The sequence below is a fragment of the Delphinus delphis genome, chromosome 5 (genome assembly GCF_949987515.2).
Source record: "Delphinus delphis chromosome 5, mDelDel1.2, whole genome shotgun sequence".
Taxonomy (NCBI): domain Eukaryota; kingdom Metazoa; phylum Chordata; class Mammalia; order Artiodactyla; family Delphinidae; genus Delphinus; species Delphinus delphis.
The window spans coordinates 50,396,963-50,423,483 of record NC_082687.1 but is presented as its reverse complement, the minus strand read 5'-3'; the positions used below and the strand labels follow the sequence as shown (position 1 = coordinate 50,423,483).

At 36.2% G+C, this 26,521-nt stretch overlaps 1 protein-coding gene across 4 annotated transcripts in view; it reads left to right on the top strand.

Annotated features, from left to right (window-relative positions):
• SLC4A4 (solute carrier family 4 member 4) overlaps positions 1 to 26,030 on the top strand; it is a 356,040-nt gene extending 330,010 nt beyond the window's left edge. For 3 of the 4 annotated variants that reach the window (XM_060012413.1, XM_060012412.2, XM_060012411.2), the window contains 8 exons: positions 529 to 707; positions 1,971 to 2,043; positions 9,793 to 9,861; positions 12,289 to 12,462; positions 14,719 to 14,880; positions 18,495 to 18,591; positions 20,935 to 21,014; positions 21,721 to 26,030. In XM_060012413.1, coding sequence (XP_059868396.1) covers positions 529 to 707; positions 1,971 to 2,043; positions 9,793 to 9,861; positions 12,289 to 12,462; positions 14,719 to 14,880; positions 18,495 to 18,591; positions 20,935 to 20,978 — 798 coding nt within the window. In that variant the 3' untranslated portion in view covers positions 20,979 to 21,014; positions 21,721 to 26,030. The remainder of the gene's footprint in view (positions 1 to 528; positions 708 to 1,970; positions 2,044 to 9,792; positions 9,862 to 12,288; positions 12,463 to 14,718; positions 14,881 to 18,494; positions 18,592 to 20,934; positions 21,015 to 21,720) is intronic. The other variant, XM_060012415.1, reaches the window with a different exon arrangement.
• The last annotated feature ends 491 nt before the right edge of the window (positions 26,031 to 26,521 follow it).

Genomic DNA, 26,521 nt, shown 5'->3' with positions numbered 1-26,521 from the left:
TGAATACTGTCTGGGTGAACAGCATATTGCTAGTCAAGCAGAGAAGGCATCATGCCTGTTTTTAAGGTACCTATCCTGTTTATGTTAAAAACAACCAGTATTACTATTGCTACTGTCACCATTTATTGAGCTTCTACTCCGTAACTATCACTGCCATTTAAGTTCCTACAAGGTGATTTGCCTCAATTACTTCTTTGAAGGATGTCAGTAGCTCTTCAGGGTAGTTCTATATCTCCATTGTTCCAATTATGTAATTGGATGCAGAGACGATAATTAACAATAAGCAACTAATAAGCTGTGACTTAAATCAAGCTAGAGGAGGTGTGCCGTGTGGCAGCTTTGCGTTTAATTGTTAGGGGGATAGTATGAGGATGATGAAGTCTCATTCAAGGACCTCATCTTCTGGTAGATACGTGTATCAAGCAAAGCGAATTGGTTTCTTTGGGTAATCTTAACTCCCATCTGGAAATATGACTAGATAGCAGTATGAGTGCTTTCTTCACATGGTTTTGTTACCTCTTGCTACAGAAAGGAGCTGGATATCACCTGGATCTCTTTTGGGTGGCCATCCTCATGGTGGTGTGCTCCTTCATGGCCCTTCCGTGGTACGTGGCTGCTACTGTCATCTCCATTGCTCACATCGACAGTTTGAAGATGGAGACAGAGACTTCTGCACCTGGAGAACAACCAAAATTCCTAGGAGTGAGGTGTGTTACGTCAGAGAAAAATGGCTCTATAAAACATACCATGCTCACATCTATGTGTCAGTCAGAAAGAAACGGACAAATGTGGAGGAGAAAGGGCTGGTGATGAATAATTTATTCCTGTACTTGATGTTCTAGAAAGGACTAAATTTTCATTTGAAAGAATCTTCCGTAATTTCTTGAGTTCACTTTTTATCTTATATACATTTCCTTTGATTAACAGCAGACTAAATTTTGCAGAGTAAAAACGCAGACAGGTCATTCATTTTCTTCAACGTGCAGGTCATTTTAGTGCTGTGGTACATACTCAATCACAATCATATATATATATAACCAGGCCCTTTAATTTTTTGGCTCTATTGAGACTCCCTAAAACTATTGAGTCTGCTTATGATTCTCAAGATGCTACGAAAGGAGGAAATTCCCTGGCAGTTCAGTGGTTACAACTCAGCCTTTTCACTACCAGGGCCCCGGGTTCGACCCTCGGTCAGGGAACTAAGATCCGCAAGCCGCGCGGCCAAAATAAGATTCTGTGAAAGGAGAGGAATTCTTATTTTCCAGTTCATTTTCTGTCCCATAAGCACTGAGAAACCTTGACCTCCAGCAGTTAAATCTGGGTAGCCATGAAGAGCTCTTATGAGACCTTTATACTTTATTGCGTATTTTGCAGCGGACTCTGCTCCTAAGAGCTTGGGTGAATAGCTCACATGACAGAGCCATCGTTTCCCGTGCCACAACAGTGGGTGATTTTTCTTGGGGTGAGGGGGTGTTGTATGGGAATCGTATTTGTTAAAAAGTACTTTTGTTGTTGTAGATTTGGAAATGAGACTGATGGGATTTACTGCACTTAGGAAATTTCCCTGAGCTGTTTGTTCATTAGAATGTGGGAGAATGTAATACCTATCTCCTATGAAGGAAGGTGTAATTACAAGTTGTTTAAAAAATAAGGGCTTCAAGTGGGCCAGTAATTGGTGGAACCAGAGCAAGTGATTTTTCTCTCCTGATTCTAAAAGGACAAAGGATTTAGCAGAATCACTTTTTTCTTGATGAATTCAAATCACATACTGCAATAGTTTTAAGAGAATTTTGTAGTTCTGTTAAGCTTATATGCTGTCCTTGAGGTATTAATTACATATGATATCCGTACCTTTGCTGTCTTAGCCAAACAGTGATTCCATCCATGTATAGTATTTTCTGAAGGTGAAAAGACAAGAGCATGTTTATGAAAACAAAAGGTAGATTGGTAATCTTTTGATTTGGTTTCAGGGAACAAAGAGTCACTGGAACCCTTGTGTTTATTCTGACTGGTCTGTCAGTCTTTATGGCTCCCATCTTGAAGGTAAATATGTGAAATACTCACTTCTTCCTCCTTCTCAGAACACTGACAGATAATTGGATATGTGAACAGTAGAATTTCTTAAGAAATATCTGCAAGATTGTTATCACATCATATCACACTGAATGAAGCAGGAGTCAGGTAGAATGAAGACTTTAAAAACTTCTACCTTGATTTCCTTCTCACTCCTTCTCTTATTATTATTATTATTGCAGTTATTTGGTTGAACCATATTAAATTACCACTATTCAAATTTTTGGACCTACGCATATGGCAGTTTCATACAGTTCAATCTAACTAACTGAACTCCACTCCCCATGACATTTTTCACTCTCCTAGTCTCCCTACATCCTTTCTTCCCATCACTTCCCATTTACTCGTCCCTAAATCCTGCCCTCCCTTCCCACATTGGACTCCTGGATAACATGAATGACTCACAATGATCATTTTGTAATTGTTCTCTTATTATTAATTATTGCTGACTGTGTTTCTGTGTTCTTTGAATCAGAAGGCCTACTAGCCACAAAGAAAGAATGGAATAAAATTACTGATTTGTAACTAGAAAACTTTAGAAATGAACTTTTGAAAAAGAAAAATGACAGATTATTTAGAAAGTTAGGAGTCAATATATAGGTTTGATTGATGGGGTGAATGTTTAATAGGTAAATATAAACTATATATGAAAGCATATTTAGAAGTAGAGATAGTACTTAAAAAGATTAACATATATCTGTCATTGAAGCCTCCAGTTTTCTTTTGTGACACAAATATTTTATTCTTTTTTTATTACATAACAAAACTAGCCAGTTATTGATAATTTGTATCTTATGCTTTGCATCACAGTACAAAGCATGAATATCACCTATAGACCTAATAGCTATCAACAGTCCCACTGTTAGCAATATCCTTCCAAATTTTTCTCTAAAAATTTTTGTGTATCTTTAAACAACCTTAATTTTTCAAAAGGTTTTTTGAATGCTTATTTAATTACACAAGTAATAGAGCAGTACATTCTTGGAAAGAATTCAGAGAATACAGAAGTACAGTGAAAGGCAAAAGCTCTCCATTTCTTTCCCATTAACACATTTATATGTCAATTGCCAATCAGATGAATTTGTGGAAAATAGAACTGTAATTTCTTAATGTATAGCTAGGACTGACTCTGCCTTCAGAGTATTTAGATTACTGCATACATTATGCACAAAATACTTTGTAAACAGTTAAAAGATTTAAATATTCATCTTTTGTCACTGGTTTCTACAGTGTCAATTAGCTGGTTTAATTTCTGACTGGAATCATGAAGGAATATGTATCTCATGTGATATGTGGGGAAGTAAAACTCAAAGTAATTGCAAGGAGTTCATTTCTGTTTATATACAGAGGACCTTAAAAAAGGACAGATCTTATGTTCTGTGAGGACAGAGGGAAATCTGTTGTCAGTTTGGCCAGTGCAGAGCGAATTGTGGGGGAGGTTCGAGTTGTTATGAGTTTCACAGCATCAAATCCACTTCCAAAGTGCTCTGTGTTCCTCTCTTGCCCCGTAGACGCCAGCACATCAGCTGGTGGAAAAGTCTAATGACAGCTTTTTACCGCATAGGCAATGGGACCTCATCTGGACAGATCAACTTGTAGAGATCATTGTAGGTAATTATGACCTCACATTGTGGGAGGCTCTCCTAGGAAGGAATTTGCCCCTGGGACCCCTGAAGGTGGATTCACACGACACAACTGCCAAGTCTCTTTTATAGGGTCTCTTAGTTCTTAAGCCACTAGTAAGAGATAAATAGAAATCTTCCCATCAGTTCGTATGTACTCATCACCACCCACTCTTTCTTTAATTTTATTTTTATATTATTCCTTTTCAATAATGCAGTATAAAATCCTAACTCAGAAAAGTCAGATGTGTTTTAAAATTCTTCTTTGTTTGTTTGTTATAGCAAATTGGCTTTAATCTTGGAGAATCTGTCAACCGAATGATCATGCATGGTTCCAAAGGGACACAGAGAACAAACAGTGTATAAACTGCTATTTTTAGGAAGAGATGCAAGGCCTCTTCCTAACTCTTTTCTCACCCAACTATGGCTGCAGAGGAGTTAAAGCTGAAAGCACTTTTGTTCTTCATTTTACAATGATTCTTTTTGCCCCTGATATGAAAAGCACTGTAGTATCTACGGGAACAGATTATAATACAGAGAAAGGAAAAAGATAGATGTAAGGGATCAGTGAGTATGAACTTGCTTTTGCTTTGACCTTCCTTAAGTACTCATGTTCTGGCTCACCCTCATTCAGGTACTCGTGTCCATAATTGTGGCTATTTCTACCTGGCAACTTTGAGTTAATGCAAAGAGTCAGTGTAAGCATCAGTGGAAAAGGCAGTTCAGCAAACATTTTTGTTAGGCCATCTTTTGCCCAAACTGTGGGAAATGAAATTGTTTAGTTAGTGTAGTTTCCAACATATTGTGGGGAACCTGGATTTAAAAACAACAAGGATAAAATAGTCTAGCATTGACTCTTGTGGTATGTTACTTCAGCAAGTGAGGCTATTCCTTACTTCAGGAATCACATCTGAAAAGGTCAGCCAATTTCAGATCAGGTGCCCTTCTTAGCATTGAAGTTTGGTAAGTTATGTGCTTTCACTACAGAACCCTTGTTAGCTCATCTGAAAAGTCAACACAGGAAGAAGCAGATGTTGAGAGTAGTTTAACTAAAACCTAAGTTACGCCTAAGAAGAAGTCAAGATTAACAATTAACCTCAGAATTCACGCAGAAAGTGGCGTCATGAATTACCTTGGAGGAGGGAATCTTTTTTCCTCCACTGTGTGACTGTGTTTTAAAGAAACAGGTGATGACTTTAGGGAACGGTTTTACTTAAAAGAGCTGCCTTTGAAAGGCGGATCAAATGAATGAAATCAAGAGAAACATGTGACTTTTAAAAATGAGATGGCTCAACACCTTCCCTCCCAACTCCCTGCATCCATCACAGGTTTGGTGGCCTCCAGTGATGCTAGTTATTTTCTCCCATGCATTAAGCAGTGTGGGTAGTTGTTCCCTGTACCTACTTGGGCAGACTTACTTTGAACATTGATTACTTTGAAGTTGATGGACCTGTGTTTTGATCTCTTTGCCAAAATCTGTCTTTTTACATAGAAGAATGTAAGGAATCATAGTGTACTAGCTTTAAGTTCAGGAGGCTACCCCTTGACCTTGGCCAGCAACAGTGGCGCATGCCTCAAATCTCACCACTGATTCAGTACAGAACTGCTGGGAAGCAGGAATAACTGGCTTCCTAGGCTGGCTAGATAGTTTAGATCTGTGTTTCTGCAGCAGAAATACTGCCTGTTAAGCTAGTGTTCTGTATGGGGAGACTCGGTAGACCGAAGAGCAGCAAATAGATGAAAGACAGTTCCTGGAGCTTACTTTTTCCATACTTCTGGCAAGTCCGAAGAAATAAAGATCAAGAAAAGTTCACTGCTACTTCTGTTCCCTTTGCTTGAATTAGTTTATCTTTAACTTGAGGAGGGGCCAAAATTTATCTTTCAGATTTGTTCAGTGTTCTAAAATGTGGAGGATAGTGTTTAATTTGTATTTGACAACATTTGTTGAGCTCCTGCTCTATGCCGTACACTCTGTTCAGTAACAGAAAAACAAGGAGAAATGATAATGAAGATGCTGCTGCTGCTGATATTGTTGAAGTTGATTGTTGTAATAGAAGCTTCCATTTATTGAGCTTGGCCTTGGACTAAGGGCTCTGCACAGGTTTTTTTATATTTAGTTCTCCAGTCACACCTCCAAAAAGTATACTTACTTATGATTGAATCCACTTTATAGATAAGAAAAATTATGAGTAACTTGCCGGGTCACAAAGTTCTTAAATGGTAGAGCCAAGATTTGAACTCAGGCAGTTCTGACTCCAAAGCCTGATCTCATATCCATCATGGTTTACCACCTTTTAAATAAAACAGTATTTGCCCTCTAAGAACTTATTCATTTTCATTTCTCATGAGATGATCTTCCCTAGCTTCTCTGGTCTGATTTCTGATTCTCTTATGTAGTGAGAAGGATGGCATTTTTACAAACTGCTCATCATAGCTCACTCCACAGTTTCTTGTGACTAGGGACCAGATTGCAAGTCAGAAGCTTCCTTACATTGATTTTTAAGGCTTAAGGGTATTAGGATATTATTTTAATAACATATTCCTGAAGACAGTTGTTATAGTTGAAAAAGCAATATTGTAGAGCCTAGATAAAACCAAGCCTTCAAGTTTGACCTCTGTAGCCATCCTTCTGTCCTAAACTCCTGCCACCCAAACCCACCACAGAGGGGCCAAAGAAAGTGGTGCTTTGCACTTGTAGGCTTCTTGACTTATTACTAAAAGTTCTGATGGTAATGACATCAGTGCCACATTTATAAAGTATCTATTATGAGCCAGGCACTGAACTAAATGTTTGTTCTATGTAATCTTTATCATAAGCACTATCTGGATGAGAATACTGAGGATAGGGGAAGTTGATCGTTTTCTCTGGGTTGCACAATCAGTAGTGCCAGAATTGGAACCCAGGTCTGTCTAACTTTTATGCCCACGATCTTATCAGGACCTCATTCTGGGTTTTATACACACACACCCACACACTGACTATGATTCTGCTGGGAGACCTCACTCTTATACTGAATTCTGTGCTGTGGATGCTACACCCTCTCTTTTTTATTAAATTTACCCTTTTTACATATTTTTTTTGAGAATACTCTAACACCATCAGAAAATCAAAGGGAGGGTTAAGTCACCAGAATTTGAAAAATTTGGTAACATAGTCTGAATATGTTAAATATTGATCTCATCTCAGTTTCACTATTCTGCCTGGTTATAGGGTCAAGCACTTAATTTTTTCATTTTTAATTTTTATTAAAAGCATTGTTATATTTATTTACAATTATGCTTTTTGGCTTTCTGGGTATGATTGATTATTTATATAATTTTTTGCATAATTTTATCATTTGGCACTTCTTGATATGCCTATGAACCTAGTATACCCTGGGGTTTTTTTTGTTTGTTTTTTTTTTTTGCGGTACGCGGGCCTCTCACTGTTGTGGCCTCTCCTGTTGCGGAGCACAGGCTCTGGACATGCAGGCTCAATGGCCATGGCTCACGGGTTCAGCCGCTCCGCGGCATGTGGGATCTTCCCAGACCGGGGCACGAACCCGCGTCCCCTGCATCGGCAGGCGGACTCTCAACCACTGCGCCACCAGGGAAGCCCTACCCTGTGTTTTTTATATTTTAATTTCTCCTGTCTTGCTTTATAAAAATGTCTACCTACTATTACTATGTATATTACACTAGTTTAACTTAAAGTAGGATCCTACCTTCTTAAAACACAGTCTTCTTTTCCTTCCTTTGGGAAATTTCTATTGTGATGAATGATTCTATTGTGATGAATTTTTAAGGGTTGACCTCCTAACATGACTCATGAACCAAATCCAATAAAAGATATCCTCTAACCCAGTAATTCTGTTAAATTTCCTCACAAATTCCAAACTGGAAGATTTTTATTGAGACACTACACTGTCATAAAGAAAATGGTATATGGGAACATATGTTTATGTATGACTGATTCACTTTGTTATAAATCAGAAACTAACACACCATTGTAAAGCAATTATACCCCAATAAAGATGTTAAAAAAAAAAAAAAAGAAAATGGTGCATTTCATAAGACATTTGTATCACTTTGAAATTGGCTAAAAATCAAATTAATAGTCTCCTTTATATGTGCTATTTTCACCAAAGAATAATTTTTTTAAAACATTATCATATCTAAATCTGTTCTCCTACCCATTCCCCATTCTGAGTTAATGCTGCCTTCTGATTTTATTTTGTGGTTGGTTTGGCAAATAACCTGTCATCATCCGTTCAGAGAGAACAGACCTAGGCACCAAGGCACAAGTTGCCTTCACTCTGGCATTAGAACTACATTAGAGAAAATACTTAACTAAGCTTAGGTGAGGGGTTGGGCTAAGGCCCAAGATCATCTATGTGATTACTTTCTTTCAAGTCAGAAAAACACTCAAATTAAAAAATAACTACTGCAGGATTTCTAACTAGTTTCCCATGAACTCTATACTTCTTTTTTCCCCTTCCACCTTTCATTTCTTCCCAAGAAATTAGAAGTGAAATGATAAGAAATCTTCATATATTAAGGAAGAATGGAAGTGGCCTTGTCTATAGAAGATATTTTTAAAATTGAGAAATAAGTCAAAACTATAAAAGGGTCTTTTTGTTAGTTTCCTATTGTATTCTTTTGGTAAATTCGTATGGAGGCATAGGGAATGGAAACACGCACATTCTTAAAGGAAATAAAGGCACATGTCCCAGCGTAAGTGGCTTGGATGTAATGTGTTCACCTCTTTGTGGTGACTGTTGGGTATTACAGCCCACATGGCTTCCCTGCCGCTCACACTGTCCCTCCCACCACCTTCAGCATTCAATATCATTTATTTTTTTCTGAGCTCAAGATCAAATTAATTATGTTAAAATTGTTAGTCTTTTTTAGAAGAAGCATGCAATGTTTTATATAAAGAAGTATATTTATTCCATATACGTTTAACAATTTTTACAGCTAACCAATAACAATTAGAGGCAGTTGTGACCCGTTTTGGAATTTACTGTTTCTCTAGTAGTAGCCAAAGGGTCTCAGATACAGAACTGTTTGAGGTGATCACAAGGAAAGGCTGATAGAAACTGTGCTTCAGTTTCTTAATACATGTGATAGTTCTTTAAAAATTACTCTAAAGTTATACTGTTTTCTGGCTACAGTAGTCTCCTTTGTGCAGATTTGGTAAGATTGGACTTAATTGATTTTGGTTTTAGTATTTGAGCTTTGAAAACTCCTGAACTTGAATTTCTTTTGAAAATCCAAGCTTGAGAACCCATTTTTTTTTATTGTTGTTCAGATAGAAGACTTCCCAGAAACAGAGTCATCCCTGATTTGCTTGGTTTCCACAGTACTAGAGACATTTCAAAGGTCTAGGAATAGACAAAACTTAGGAACATCATCTTGGAACTTCCCATTGTTAAAACACTTCACATTACTGTTCAAGACTCTTGCTAATTAATGCATGAAATGTATTAATTCCATTTTAAAAGATGTGTATTAATCTGTGTGTGTAATTAATTGCTTCCAGATGCTCCATGCTCCTTTCAAGCAGTGTTCTCATTAATTAGTCCTCTTAATATTCCTAAGAGGAAGAAAGAGGACAGTTGTTTGATGTTTACTTAATTGAAAGAGGCATTTATACACCGAGCTGATGGATCATTTGGTGAAAATTATTTAGAGAAAAGTCAACAGACTATGGGGAAAGAAATTTGGTCTCCGGAGTGGGGCAACCCTCTGCCTCTCTTTCTGCTTCACAGTCCATGCAAGCATTTAGTTCACATGGTCATTCCTCTTAAGGGGAAAGGATAACAGAGACTTCTTTTCCCATTAAAAAGTTATTTTTAAGGTCATGCATTCTAATTGTTAAAAAAAATGCAAACAAGAATCAAATGAAAATTGAGTCTCCTTCACCCTCCTTTGTTGCTTTCTGGTACAAAGAGTTTAGACGTTTATCAATGATGAGTTAAGCACACTGATCAGTGGTCACTGTATTATTAAGTCCTATCTTTTAGTCTCAGATTTAGCCTTTATTTAAACTATTGGTCTCTCTTACTGTTTTTATTATTATTGTTTTTAAACTTTCTCCAATTTTCTTCCATCCTAGTTTATTCCCATGCCTGTACTCTATGGTGTGTTCCTGTATATGGGGGTAGCATCTCTTAATGGTGTGCAGGTAAGTTTTCCATAGCAATCTGAGCAGAGTCATATTTTTCAGGTAGTATTAAAAACAGTCCAATAATAGGTCATTGAAGAAAAGTGCTAATCCTTAACGGCTGAGTTTTTAAAATGCATTTATTTCCTACTTTCTCCACCATTCACCTGTGTTTCTGATTTAATTAATAAAGTTAGCTTGTGTTAACAAATGTTATCATACATACCCATTCTCCAAATAAGCTGTTAGAAGCCATTTGGCTAGGAAAGTGAGAGAGCTATCTCTGACCTTCCTCCCTCCCTCCCTCCCTCCCTTCCTCCCTTCCTCCCTTCCTCCCTTCCTCCCTTCCTCCCTTCCTCCCTTCCTTCCTTTGATGGAAATCTAACCTTCAGTGTGCTCGAGATACTGTTTATCCATTTGCCTTTACCTTATACTAAGAACAGGCTATTCTTATTTGATGTGCTTTTCGCATGGCTGAGATCATTGATCAAAAGTTTTGCACCAATAAAAGAATCAAGTCAATGTGGTTAATGTGCTACTTTTGTCAAAAACTTCAGCTGTCACATCGTGGATAAAACTGGCCCTCTTTTAAAAAAATCATTAGGGGAAACTTTGTAAGGGACTTTGTCTTTCAATTGAGGTTTAATTTAATTGGCACCAGGAAACTGGAAGTACTGCTGCTGCTTTCTGGCACCTTGTTAACTGTAGCCTTATTTAGCACTTAGTGATGTTTTAATGGGAAAAAACTGCATGTTCTGTGAACATCATAAGAATTTATTTAAACCCCTTCGTAATAGTCCTTGCTTTTATTTATTGAATTTAGATTAATTTGATTTTAGAGTCAGATGGAGCTGAGCAACTGGCCAGACCCTCAAAAAGAGAAAAGGCTATTTTATTTTTCCTTGTTTAGGTCCATTGAGTAGAGTTCTTCACCATTTGGATATTTATTACAAAATACAAGGTGGTTTTTCATAGATGGGACTAGACGAATGTGAATGTGGGTTTATTTGTGCCCGTGAAATTTTGGGGAAGTATAAATGTGTAAAAATATTTTTACCTGACATTGTAAATATTCTTTATTACTTTAAATGGAAAAATATGAAACAAATATGGTCCCCAAATTAATAGTTCTTATTTTTGTTTGGCCTAAATAAGTCAGTCTAGATCAGAAGTTTGATATTATGTGTTCTAGGTGTGTAATAGATGGTTGGAGCTTAGTACATGTTTATTAAGTTAAATAGAAGGGGAAAAAATAAGCGATTCCATAACAATGGGGAAAAAAATCCCTTGCTGAAGGGACAGCTAGTGGATTTCTTAAATTCTGCCATGGTGTTGCCCTATCACCTTTTCTCTTTACTTTTCTCTTGACTCTTCTTCTTTTAGACCTTTTTGGCAAGATCTGAGCTAGCAAAAAATTTTATTACTCCAGTCTTTATAAATGGGAATACTTCTACCAGTCAAAAATAGCTCTGGAGGAAGAAAGAAAACTCTTTAGATAGGAAATCACTTCAGAGAAGATTGTGATAGCCTATTTACTTTTACATTTTTCTCTTCCCTCCAGCAAGAAAGTAGAGATATTATTTCAGAGTTCTTATTACATAATTATTCAATTCAACAGCTATTTAGTGAGCATCTTACATCTGAAAGTTCCTATGATAGGTACTTAAGTATCATCCTTATCATCAGCATTGATGTAAACTCAGCAGTTATTCTTTGAAGCACAGCACCTGGCACATAGGTGCTCAGTAGTCATTTTAGTACCTGTTTATACATGACAGTGTAATAGCCTCTCCTAGATCAGGTATCTGGTTGTTGACGCTGTGAAACTCACTGCAGTGTTCATGTGGCTTTCCTCTGAAAAGAAATGCTAATTCATTGCTAAATGTATTAGTTAAGTTATGCCGTAGATAAATAATGTGGAATTTATGAAAATACCAATGCATTCCCATTTTCAAGTCAGATAGTTCCTTTATATCCTTGAAACATTATTGAAATATATATGATACATAGCATCTCCTCTTCCTTTCAGATAAGACAGCTGCGGCACAGTTAGATACATGAGTTTGATGTCTCCCTTCAGCATATTATTACTAGAATAATAGGCACAAGATCTTCTCTCCTAAGATGCAGACAATACAAGTAGAATGTAGGAGATGAGCATCTTTATTTTATATTTGGCTTTGAAGCTTTATCCTTTGGTGGCCACTTTATCTCATATAGCTGCATAATATTCCTGCAAAGTAATAACATAAATTGGAAGACTCATACTACGTCTTACTGTGTTAGACTGTATTTCTGCACTCCCTGGCCAGTGTCCTCTAACAAGGACATCGCTTGCCTAAATTGTAGAATATAAATCACTAGTGGTTAGTTAGACAGAAAGAGATGACTTGGTGCTGCAGCTCTTGAAGTAATGTACTTGTCCTCTCTTGCCCTTTCTTCTCCCAGTTCATGGATCGTCTGAAGCTGCTTCTGATGCCCCTGAAGCATCAGCCTGACTTTATCTACCTGCGCCATGTCCCCCTGCGCAGAGTCCACCTGTTCACTTTCCTGCAGGTGCTCTGTCTAGCCCTGCTCTGGATCCTCAAGTCAACTGTGGCTGCTATCATTTTTCCAGTCATGGTAGGGATTGTTTTAATTGAACCTACCCATGAGGTCACACCAATATCATGTGGTTATTGTAATATTGATGACACATGTGTCTTTTATGGAGGCTTCCAGTTTTTTTCCAGCTTTGACCTAATCAGTTTGATTGGTTGTAATTTAAGGTTGCCAGGTCTGTGGTCTATCTAGGCTTGACCTTGGAGTCAGACAGCTGAGTTCAGATACTGGCTCTGGTTTGTGCTGATCAGTGAACTTCCCTGAGCTCCCATCAACTCATCAGTAAAATGAGAGCGGCATCTTTGTTTTCATTCTGAGCATCAATAATGAATATAAAGTATATAGCACAATGCCTGACACATGGTAGACACAAGTGCACATAACGTTAGTTATTTTTAAAATACTGCTGTACATTGGAATTTGTCTAAATAACAGAGTACAGCACATTTCAGGCCAAATAATAGAGCACCAGTTTGGCAACTTATGAGAGATCATCCAGTGAATAGAAGAAATGGAGAGAGAAGCTTAATTTTTTGCAGTTCTTCTCCTTTGTATCATGCTAAGTTTAAGGATAAGTCTGGGCTCTCTCTCTTTGCCATGTTACGATGAGAAAGAAAGTGAAACAACTAACATTCCACTCTGAATCACAAGTGAAAGAAGGGCAAAAGGAAACAATGACTTTGTATTTGGCTTCATCATTGAATTTGTGTGGGTGAAATAATGCTATGGTGGCTTATTTTTATTTATTTTTCTTTTTAATTAAGACTTTATTTTTTGAATAATCATTGAATTTTTACTGTAGCCTTACATTTGTTGCAAGAAAATGCACATGCATATGCTTGAAACAAGTCACAAAGCCAACCTCAGGTCTGGCTCTGTCTCCCCTGTAGCTTTGGAAATAGAACTTTAATATACAAATCATATTTTTTTTTACAAAAATTTTCTTACTCTTATCCAGAATTATTATTTTATTTTATGTATACTGGTTGATTGTAATTGTTTTTTCCTCCAGGAAAGCAGAAAAAAATGGTGTCAAATATTAACAGTATTTGTGGAATCAGATTTTTACTCTTGATGATCCCTTATGTTCTGCTTTTGAAAAAGAACTCTATTAACTTATTGGAAAACACACTGAGTATGAGAAGAGACTTCCATCTGCCTATTAATATAATCTACCCATGTATTAGTTTTGCTAAAGTCAGGAAAAACAAAGTTAGACCTGGATAAATTTGAAATATATCCAGTAAATCACTTATTGCTTGTGCTAAATAATAATAAAAAATATTTTACCTTTATAAAGTATTTTTCATCTTTCAGAGCTTTTATTTGGTCATAAAAGAATCATGTAATATCAATAGGTTAGATGTTATTAATTTCTCTAAGAGATGAAGAGGCTGGCATAGAGCATAATATGGATAAAGACAACTGTTCATTTGAGGCAGGGCCAGGACTTCTGAGTCCTACTGCGTACTAATTTTACTGTTGAGCAAAGACATCTTTAAGATACCTTCAAGAGCAATTCATAGAAGCAAAGATACAGAGTTCAGGAATACTGGGGTTAGAGTTAGAAAACTGGGACCCTTTGTATTCTTCCTTTATCTGGCTTTGTGATCTTGGATAACTTACTTATGTCACTAAGCTTTAGTTTCCTCTGCTGTTGGATAGATACTAACATCTACCTTTCAGGTTTGTTGTGGGAATAAATGAGAAAATATTGTCTAAGAGTTTAGCACAGCATCTGACTCAAGATAAGTATTCAGTTAATGGTGGTGATTGAAGTTGCCCCAGCAGATTAAATAGTCTGTGCAAACTCAAATACTACCTCATTATTAATACTTTGAAGATGTCTCAGTGTACTATGCGTTGTACAGATTTTCTTGACTTTCAAAAACCTGTGTAATGTTTTAATTTTGAATAATTAGAAATCATACACAGGCTGTTTTTTCCCTTGAAACTTCTAGTTATTTTATTAAAAATCTGACATGGAAGAAAATGGTTTAAAAAATAATCTTTTCATACGGAAATTCCAAATGAAGGGATCATACAGTACAGTGAACAAAATACAGTGAGTTAAAGTAAGACTTCTATGAACCAACTTTCTCCATGAAGCAGATGTTTATGGTCTACATAATGTAAGTCCATACAAGCAAGATGAGTTCTGTCATACTCTAGACTTGTACAAAATAGGTTTCTACTGACTTTGCTAGGGCAGTATTAATACTCACTCTGACTTCTCTGACATGGGTTCTTTCCTACTTTTTATATTTATTCTTCCAGATCTTGGCACTTGTAGCTGTCAGAAAAGGCATGGACTACCTCTTCTCCCAGCACGACCTCAGCTTCCTCGATGATGTCATTCCAGAAAAGGATAAGAAAAAGAAGGAGGATGAGAAGAAAAAGAAAAAGAAGAAGGGAAGTCTGGACAGTGACAATGATGATGTAAGGAGCTTTCTAAAATTCCGAAGTAAAATTCCAAAGTTAGTTAAACAAATGTGAAAATGGTATTTTTTTAACCCTTGTGTGCGATGTATGACTGAATTTCAAGGATGTTTACCTGGTCATGCTACTTGTCACTTTTCACCTTCCTTTGCCCTTTATTTTGTCTCTTTATTTTTTTTAAAGTATTTTCTGAAGTCTTTCTGTAACTGTGAATACACTGATAATGATATAATGACTTCTAAAAAAACAAAGCCCACCATATATAAAAAACTTCTATCTCTGATCTCATACATAAAAAGGAAGCTTGTTTCATAATGCTATAAAATGTATTGGGTTTATTATTGATAATCCAGGATTTAAATTTGAGATAATAACTCAGTTTTACATAATTTTAAGCCTAATGTGGGCAAATGCTGGTGATCTCACCTCCTGTGATCTGTGTATCTATTTGAGTGGGCTCTCAACCAAAGTTCTCTGCTATTGTACTTATCCTTGCATTGGGATTTGACATGATTTGAGATCACTTCTCTGTAACCTTTCAATAAAAAGGAACGGAAATTGGAATTTGGGGTCTTTCTACATAATTGTAGCAGTCAGTGTCATAATTTAGGTGATCCTCTTGCAATCATATAACTAAGTTGAGAAATAAAATGTCCACTTTTCCGGAAGCCATTTCACAGAAATCTTGGTGTTTCAGTAGGGGTCTGTGATCAGTGCTAAGAGAAAATCTGGGATTTGCTTTTCTTTAACACACACACACACACACACACACACACACACACACACATAAACACCCCAATAGCTTATCTCAGTAGCCTTTTGAAAGGACAGCCAAAATGACACCTTCTATATGAAGATTTGTAGGTTTGTTCTAGATTTTACACAGTGCAGTATCCCCATTCTAGTGGAATCCCCAGTATCTCATTCTAACACTGGAGTCTAGTTAATTTTTGGTGTCTGCTCTGTACTTGATCATTTTGATGGATCAGGCATACTTTGTTCTTAATTACTAAAGCAGCTCTTTATAGTATATTTTTGTTCCTATTTTACAGACGGGGAAATTTAGACTGAGAAATGTTAAGTCATTTTTCTAAGTGTACACATATTGGCAAAGGCAAAACTCTCATCCAGGCCTGTCTGGTTATTTTCGATTGGTCAGGCTGTCTGATTGAATTATTTTTGGAGAACTTGGAAACAGTACAGTGAAGGAAGGCAACAGACAAAATTGGATTTCAGATAAATTGATCCAATAAGAAAAGGCTAAATATATGAGGCACATTTAGCTAAAGAGAAAAAGAGTCTGAGGGAGCTTTTGTGACTGTCACCATCCATCTTCAATGAGAACATGTATATAGATTTTCTGTTTCCAATGATGACAGAAAAAGAGAGAATGTGCTTAAACTGCAGAACAGATTAAGATGCAGTATTAAAAAGAACGAGGCGTTTACACATTGAATAGAATTCAAAATTTCAAATAAATTTCTAGGCTACTCTAGACAAAAAAAAAAAAAAACCTGCCTGAAATACTGAGATAATTAAAGCAGTATTTTTTGTGTGTGTGTGGCACGCGGGCCTCTCACTGTTGTGGCCTCTCCCGTTGCGGAGCACAGGCTCCGGATGCGCAGGCTCAGCGGCCATGGCTCACGGGCCCAGCCGCTCCGCAGCACGTGGGATCTTCCTGGACCGGGGCATGAACCCGTGTCCCCTGCATCGGCAGGCAGACTCAACCACTGCGCCACCAGGGAAGCCCAAAGCAGTATTTCATCTTGAATTTTCAAAACAAGTACCTCAGTTTATGTACATGGACATCAAACTTAAAATTCATTATACATTACAAATGTATGAAATAATATTATAGAATCCTCTTCTCTAATGGCTTTTAAGAAAAAAATAGTAATAAAATATCCACTTTTAAGAAAGTTTTCAATTTAGTGCTCTCTAGTGTCAGAAGTTGGATCAAATGAGCTCCTGAGAAGGTCTTCTAAGGCTTAGATTTGATTTTCAACAAATCATATTTTATTTAAATAATGCTATTCTTATATTAATAATATTTATCATTTTGAATCCATATCTCCAACAGATTTCTTGAAGATAATGTGTGATACTTGTTTTTTTCTTTTCCTCTTTCTCTTCTTCCCCCAACCCCACCAAAACAAACAAACAAACAAGCTTATATATTTATCCTAGACAGTGAATCCAGCCAGAGTGTATCTGTGTAATACGTTCTGTGTGTTGAGGCCATTATTTGGGGTTCTCCGTTTGAAATGTAGCTGTTGTGATGTTCACCTGGTCATTGTGTGGTGTGGGATCCATGGATGTAGGGAGCCACACAAGGGCATGGGAGTTCCAACTCTAATATTTGTGAGCAGAATTAGTGAAAAATATGGCTTGCCAATATTTTGAGCTGCTCAGTCATTTTTGAACCCGCCCAGTAGGCTATGATTAAGGGTTGGCTGCCAACCGGTTCATCTATAAATGCTATTATTGGGGGAAACTTTGAAATACTGTAATAAAACTTGTCCTTGACATTCTTACAAAGGTAGGGGCACATGGCATCTTCATTTTTTTTTCAAGTGAAGTGCAATATCTTAATCTTTGAAAAGAATATTGTGGCTCATTACCCTCTTTAGATTCATCATAAAGAAATTTTCAATGTGCGTAGTAGCTTTATGTTAAGATTCATTTTTTTCTTACTTCCTTTCACCCCTAGTTCCTATTTTTTCCCTTTCAGCTAAAGGTCATCATCTCCTTGGTACTTTCAGTTAAGAGATGAATTCCATCTTTTGAGTCTAGGCATAGACATAGATTCAATATAATGAATTCTAAAAACAGTAAAGTGATAATCCTGTGGAAATATGTTACAGTTTTGGCTTAGGTGGTCTCTTCTTTAAGAAGCTTCATGATTAGCTGCCTGGTTTTATCATTTTACTTTGGCTATGATTCTTCTCTGCCTACCTGGCCATCATAGGCACCTTCCTTTTGACTTTATTTTCTCATGTTTTGCTAAGTTTCCAAATATATTTGGTGTGAGCAAATTGAGATGAGCCTTAAACTACAGAATAGTTCTGATGGAATATTAGAGTGAGGGAGATGGTTTATTTTCAAGTCTATGTAAATGACCCCTTGTGAGTGGATATTAGAAAAAGTCTTCTTACCTGTCTTGGAAGGAAAGATAAGTCATCATATTCCTGGAGGTGGAATCAGAAAGCATAAATGAAACAAAAATTTCAAGACCATATTATAGTTTAGGAAGTCTCCTAAATTAACAGTCTTTCACGTTTGAGATTATTTCCTTCACACACACATACGACTAACCCATAAATATTTGATTGCAAATCCAGCTTATGGAAAGCTTTACAATTGTTTAATTTGTAATGATCTCAATTTGGTGTGGTTCTAGTTTTAATTGACTTAATCTCCTTAACTCAGAAGAGAAGAAAACAAATGTGAGGGGAAGATGCCATAAAATTTGAAAAGTCAGCAAAGGAGAAGTGATTATATCTAAGGCTGTAGTACAATGTAAATGACAATATGGTACGTTTAATCAGTACTGGGAGGTAGGGAGGTCTGTATAGTAAAAGCTTTCTAAAAACTGTTATAAATTTCTTTCACAGTCTGACTGCCCATACTCAGAAAAAGTTCCAAGTATTAAAATTCCAATGGACATCATGGAACAGCAACCTTTCCTAAGTGATAGCAAACCTTCCGACAGTGAGTAGAACTAACCTCTTGCATGCCAGCTTGAATATGATTTGCACTTACAGAGAAAAAACTTTAGGACTGTCATCTTCATTAACTTTTCCTCTGTTTTCTTTCTTTTTTTTCCTATGTGAAGATTTACATTGATTATTATGAAACTTCATTTTTACATTCCTTGACCTTCACTCCTTACCTTTTTCTTTTATCCATAACCATTTAAGTTTTTATTTGGTCATCTTTTCTCTGATCCAAGTTATCGCCGTTTTCTTTGAATTGCTAAATTCATAACCATGTTTTTAATTGATTTCCCTTTTTTCTGCTGGTATGTAGAATGGCAGCTTCTAGTACTACATCACTGTCTGTTACTGTTTGTCTTCCTTAGGCTTCCACCAATGACCAAATCAGCTCAAAAGAGAAATTGCATAATGGGTCTCTCAAAGATCAATGAATCAATTGTTAATACTGAGAATTTGGAATAATTGTTATTTTCAATTAAATTGGCAATCATAAAATATTAACAACCACTCTTTGGGTATAGCTTATAAGATATTTGCATTTTCTTCCTAATTTCTTCATTCCCTTTCTGCTGTTTCAAAATTATCTTTGTAACTGCGCTGGTCTTTCTGGGGTAGTAGCCTGGTGACTAAAGTATAATGGTTTTTGACCTGTCATCTTTGCTTTTGTAATTGAGTTAACAGGCCATTTGAAAAGGGTAAAAACCTGTGGTAACATTAGTGAATATCTCAAGCTTTACCAATAGCAAGCAGCAAGTGCCTCCAAACTACTTTACTTTGAGTTCTTATTTGAAGAAAACATTCTTTTAGATCCACATGCACTTCAAAGTATACTGATTTGTTACAGGAAAAGACAGTTGAAGTACTTTTATTTCTGTTTGATAGTGCTATTTCAACTTCAATAAGAAGTTACCAAGAAAAGTTTGAAATGAATGACTATTTATGAAAAAATGGGTATTTTAGTTATCTATGGGTGTGTAACAAGTTACCTCAAAACTCAGCAGCTTAAAGCAACAAACCTGTATCTCCTCCCACAGTTCCTGATGTTCAGGAATTTAGGAGCTGCTGATTTCGGTTGATTCTGGCTCAAGGGCTCTCGTGAGATTGCAGTCAAGCGCTTAGCTGGAGCTGAGTCTGAAGACTGACTGAAACTGGGGATCTGCTTCCCAGCTCAAGCACAAGGCAGTTGGCAGGAGATTTTAGTGCCTTGGCTCATGGGCATCTGTTAGGGCTGCCCATGACATGGCTGCTAGTGATAACAGAGAAGAAACCAAGACAGAAACTGCAGTCTTTTATAATCAAATCTCAGGAGTCATATACCATCTCCTCTGCCATATTCTGTTGGTCACACAAACCAACCCTGGTACAGTGTGAGGAGAAATTATATAAGGACATGAATACCAGAAGGCAGGGTGCATTGGGGGCCATCTTGGAGGCTGGTTTAAAGAAAAGAGAATTAAGGCAATCTCAACTTTGGTGTCCAGTCTGTAGCCTGTAACTTGTGATGAAGGCTACTTTCTTCTCAGTCCTATCAACAGGCTTTAGTTGAATATTTTCTTTGTAAGTTCAAGCTCCCCAAACCATTGTCTGGTTTCATTTTTCATTTCTAGAGCATTAAATAGCAAAAAGAGACTATGAAAGGATGTCTTCTGTTGGCATCATAACCTAGCACAGCTCTTCTAAGTACAATTTAAAGGCTGCTTAAAAAAAAAAATCATCAGCTAGAATTTGAGGCTCCTGGAAGAAGCCTGTGGCAAGTTGGTTATTTAGTGCTAGTTGTTCTTCATTTTCTCAAAAACGCTTTAGAAGGATACATTGAAAGTAGTGGATATGATATTAGAAATTTACTTAAGCAAAATACCGATGATCATTCTAAAATCTTTTCCAGTATCATATTAATCCATGAAAGAACAAAATTGCTAGTAGAGTTGCAGTATAAGTAAGTTTCTCAAAATCTTCTTTTTTTTACCTGCATGAATAACAGCAGGACAAAATTATGAATGCTAAAGATGGCAGGAAATCCAAGGACAAGGCTTAGGCATTAAGTAGGCGCTATCACCCTCTAGAAATGATTTACCCTGCCCCCTCGCTGCAAAGAACAACATTGTCCCATTCTAGAAAACCTAGAATAAAAGAGACTGAGTGATTTTGACTTCATCACACTACTTAGATTCTTAGCTTGATACTGTGTTTATTGAAATCATCTAAACTTGTCTTTCTTACTCTTTCCAGTTGTGAAAGATGCATCCATTTTTGTGAAGATTGAAACATTTTTCATTCTAATGTTATACTTTACCAATGACTATTATTTATGATTTGAAATTTTTTTTTTCTTTTTTAGGGGAAAAATCACCAACATTCCTTGAACGCCACACATCATGCTGATAAAATTCCTTTCCTTCAGTCACTCGGTATACCAAGGTAAAGGCCAGCCCAGTATTTTATGTTATTCTGTGGGATGATCGCCCCACAGAAACGGAACCAATGGCAGGTTATCGGCAGAACGCCCCGTTCTCCGTCCTCTACAATTTCTCTTAAATAAATTATCTAGTCACCAGACCTCATCCCAGCTTTTACTTGTAGAAAACATTCTAAGAGACCTACTCGACTTACTCTTAGAAATAATGGAATCTTTCAGTATCATTAAGGTAAAGCCCAGGATCAATGTTAGCTCTTGTCATATCAGCATCATCTCTGTTTTAAGGGTAGCTGGCATTTCCTGGCGGCTCTTCTCCAATAGTTTTCTTCCCTCTTAACACAACTCTAGAGATTTCAGATCCTCCTTGATTTTCAAAATCGTGAAATCTCTGAATATTTTCTTCATGTCAGTCTTTTTGTCCTTCAACTTCTGACAGTGTCACCCACCTGGAAGTCCTCTTCCTTGATTGTTTTTTTTTCCTAATCTAGGTGTGAGAGCTTATGAAATTTTTACTTGAATTTCTTAACTCTATTTGGTAACTTCATCCCATTTAAAAAATGTTTGTTTTTAATACAGAAGGAGGAAGTAAGTATTTAAAGAGAACAAAGAAGAACCTATTTGACTTCTGTACAATGCATAAACATTTGACAGATGGTAAAGGAATTCTGAGTTACTTACTTTTTTTTTTTCTTTTTTCTTTTTCTCTAGTCCTTCTAGAACTCCAGTAAAAGTTGTGCCTCAAATTAGAATAGAACTTGAGCCTGAAGACAATGATTATTTCTGGAGGAGCAAGGGAACAGAAACTATATTGTAACCTGTTTGTCTTTCTTACAACTGACAGTTTTTGTTGTTTATGTTCTTGTTTTTTGTCTAATTGTTTATTTTTTAATTTTTGTTTTGTTTTGGTTTTTGGTCACTGGCCAAACAATACAGTGCTCTCTCTGCTTCTCTCTTGCATAGGTAAAATCAAGACAGTAGTGCACCGTTCCTTAAAAACAACATCTGAAGAATCCCCTATTTGTTCTTATACTTTCAAATGTGTCCTCTGACAACCAAATTCCTCTGTCACTCAAGACACACACAGACCCTGTCCTTTTCCTTTATTAAGCAGAGGGCAAAAGTATTAAGGATTTTATAACACCTTTTATTAAAATATTGAAGGAACTTCCCCCTTGAGCTTTGGAGCTGTGCTTACTGGCTTGTCTTTCTGTCTGGTTAAACAAACCTTGACCTCCAGACAGTCCCTTCTCGCTTATAGCACTCTCCAGGACTGGAAAAAGTGCTGCTATTCTAACTTGCTCTTGCTTATAAACACTAATCTCTTAAGAGTTATCAAAAGAAGAAAAACTAAAGGTACTTTACTCCCACTAGAGAAACTATTGCCATCATTGTAGCAAGTGCTGGAATGTCCGTTTTTTCCTATGCAACTTTTTTTAACCCTTTAATGAACTTATCTGTTGAGTACATTGAAGACTATTTTTCTTCCTAGATTTTGTTGTTTAAATTATGGGGCCTAACCTGCAACTTATTTTTTGTCAATTTTTTAAACTTTTTTTTAATTACTGTAAAGAAAATGAATTTTTTCCTGCAGCAGGAAACATAGTTTTGAGTAGTTCTACCTCTTATTTGTAGCTGCCAGGCTTTCTGTAAAAATTGTATTGTATATAATGTGATTTTTACATAAACATACACACACACACATACACAGATACACCACCTCTAGGGTATGCCAGAGGGCTAGATCGGATTAAAAACACCATGTTTCTAAGCATCCATTTTTCCCTTTCTTTAAGAGAAATTTAACTGTTCTATGAAGGAGACTGGGGGAGGAGGGAGACGCTCCTTTGTAATGGGAATAACTGGTGTTTTGATAATAGTAGTATCCGGGCAAAGATGCTGATTGTATTACCATTTTGATGTCCTATGCAGTATTGTTAGACATTTTTTTCATTTTGAAAACATTTGTGTGTTTGTGTATGTACTCTGTGTGTGGCTGGTACACATATGTGCAAGGGTAGAAAGAGACAGAGTGATGGTAAGGTGAAGGGCAAAGTTATCTAGCCTCTCCTGTCAGTTTTTGTAAAACCCAAACCACATATGAAAAATCCATCAGAGGTCCAGGAGACTTACTGTTATGCAGATGAGGGTAAATATACTTTATTACCCAGACGGCAGTCACCATCACTGATACAATAGCCCTTATTTACAATACAAAATGCATAGGACTGTGATAGACCATTTTTACATTTATAAAGTGTCTATGAGAATGCAGTTGGATCGCAGAGGTATATATATATATACATTTTAACAATACACTTGTCTTTAAGATTGAAAGGCAATTATTCTTTGTGATTGAGGCATATAGAATATACATGTCTATATACGTGTGTGTATGTGTATTTCAAAGTACCATATTGAAAGTTAGAAAAAAGAAAATTAGATCTTTAACCAAATTTAGCATGTTATCTAAATGTAGTGTTTTAATAGGCTGCATTATGTATTATGAATCTGCATTAAAAACAGCATTTTAAATGTTGAATCCATAATTTTGGATTCCTATAACTATATTTGTGATATATGCTGACTACGGTCGTTGGAGGAGTACTAGAAGCAGAACGAAACCACTTATTTTGGTTTCATAATATGCACATATTGACTCCCACTCATTCTTATATTAATTAAATTATAATTCTGTCCTGTTGAAATTTTGATTATAAAAATTGTATTGTTCTAAATTAACTGTTACTTTTATATCTGATAATCTTAAAACTTCAAATTTTATACAAATTAGACACAAATGACCTACAATTTTTTTCATTAAAATGAAGGCGGCAAAGTGAATGTTATTTGTTAAAACCTCACATGCCAAATTTCGGCATCATGTTTGTATTTAGAGCTATCCTTAAAATGATTACTCTGTATTATCTAGTTTTTCATTACCTTAATATAAAACTATATGAAGTTTTTCTCTTTGTTTCTCCTGAGCATCAATAAATTGTTTAAAAGCCATGCATATTAAATTTAGCCTAACCTAGGATCTTGTTAAATTAAAGACACTTTTGTTCACTTTTATAAAAGCTCTAAATAGAATAATTTATTTTTCTGATCATGAATCAAGTATTTGAGGATTCATGCCCCTCTCTGTCCCTTTCAAAGAACTCCTGAAGCAACTTAACTCAGTATTTCAGCCTTTGAGTATATCTAAAAGCTACCTGCACCTTCATTTATGATCCATATTCTGTGACAGAAGGTCAATACTCATGATATGAATGCGGAGTGGCACCTTGTATTTGCTTAAAGGAACAGTTAGTATCAAACCTTTTCAATATTTTGGAACCCAGAAAAGTATTTTAAAAATCATTTACTTTCAGAGGAACACAGATAGTTACCAAACAAACAAACAAACCCTGAGGTCCACACAGAGCCACCGAATTATCTGTATTTTAACTGAATTTACACACTATAAAGGACTAACCAGATTTTTGGTGGTTTTGTTTCTCTGTAAACTGGACACACAGAATACAACAGTAAATTTTTTACCAAGTGTCTCTTCCTGATGTAAATGCAAAGAGAACAGATTCAAGTTGTTAGAAGTAAAGCAGTAAGTGCAGTTGTTAACTAGAAGTCCTGTGGTAGTACAGACTTACCATTGGAAGGAAAGCATCACCAGGTCAAGAGTCTGCTTTATCAGAGCAGAGAGGCCCATGGTTTTGCATTTGAAAGAAAATCTTTTGGAGACACTGTTTTCCTTGAAAAACGTCACTCTACTATGTAAAACAGTGACCAACTTGCAATCCTAATCATTTTGTGTTCCATACTGGGAACTGGAATCATTTTGTGGTCCAGGCAGGCAGTGGAGTGGGGTGGGGGGATGGAGGAAGTCAGAGACATAGGGAAACAAACCTTTAATTGTCAGCTGCCCACCACCTCAAAGAAAGGGGGAAAGAGAAACAATTGTCTGCCGCCAGAAATTCAGTTGGTATATATTTTTATGCACATGCACCAACACACACAGAGTAAATCTTTTATCAGCTATATATTGGTGTTTAATACAGAGAACGATTGTCTTCCAAGTTTTTGCTTCTTTTTTTTAAACTGTGTTAAGTACTTGAAATGTATTGACTGCTGACTATCTTTAAAAAACAAAAACAAAACGATTTGAGTTGTATTACAGAGGTTGACATTGTTCAGGGGATGGGACAAAGCTTTCTTCAACCCTTTTCATACCACTTAATGATTTTGGTGCAGGAACTTGCGATTTTCTTATTTATTCCATGAGATTTCACATCCCCTCTTCACAGCATGAGCATGAAGCCCAGTGGCACCAAGTGGCTGAATACAGTCAAATGATATTTTGCTTGGGCCTTGGGAGTTTTTAGATGATGATTTCATCAAGCTTCATTGCAGCCTGAAATAAAAAAGCTTTGTGGTATATGCTAACCAGTCAAGTTGCGTTTTGACCAGGAATTTGGATATGTTCTGTTTTTTGGCTCATTTCTTTGTGCTCTATGGGTACATACAAAAATCCTGAATTCTGTTTCTTAGGCAGATATTGCAACTCAGGGCTAAAGTCATCCAGTGAAATTTTTAGAGCCATAAGTAACTTTGTCCCAGTCCTACAATGTGAAGAGAATGAATAGTTGCCTCTTTTTAGCCATGTTTATGGCTGGTACATATCTGTACACATTACTTTTCAGAATCAATACGCACTTTCAGATACTCTTATTTTTATTCTCTTAAGTCTTTATTAACTTTGGAGAAATGATGCATCTTTTTATTTTAAGTGAAGTAGATCAACATGGTGGAACAAAATGATAAAGTACAGAACATTTCAATATATTACTAATAATTTTTTTCCAATATAAAACCTAAAATTCCTATAACATTATAGTATTTTACAGTTTTATGAAGCTTTCTATTGTGACTTTTATGGAATTAAGAGATGAAGAAGATGAGATATTTTAGCATTTATATTTTTCAAAATTAAATGTATACTTAAAATAAAGTAACTTTATGCATTTATGAGTGTCAAGTGCTTCTGTTCAACTCTTCAAATAATTATTAAGCGCCTGTTATTTTACGTCTTTGGGTGCTGGTGGGAATACAAATATAAGTCCAAGTCCCTACCTCTGATTGCTTTTCATCACTCTAGGCAGGAGGATAAAATAGATGTTCAAATTATGTAAAATAAGAAATTGTAAGGATAGCTATTCAAGTCTTAATGAAGTACTATCATGCAAGGGTTCAAAGCAAGAAAAAGTATGTCCACTAAGATCAATGAAATGGTTTATTGAGAAGATGGTATTGTTATTCTTCTTTTATAAAGTTAGTGAAATAGAAAATGCCATTTTTCTTGACTCTTTATATGATACTGATGTATTTCATCAATTCTCCAAGCAATAGAACTAAATATAAGCACTTATTAAAAATTACTCAAATTAAAATCCTGGAATGGTGCTCCACAGAAGATACATGACACAGACTCCCCAGGGTTCCATGTAATATTTAC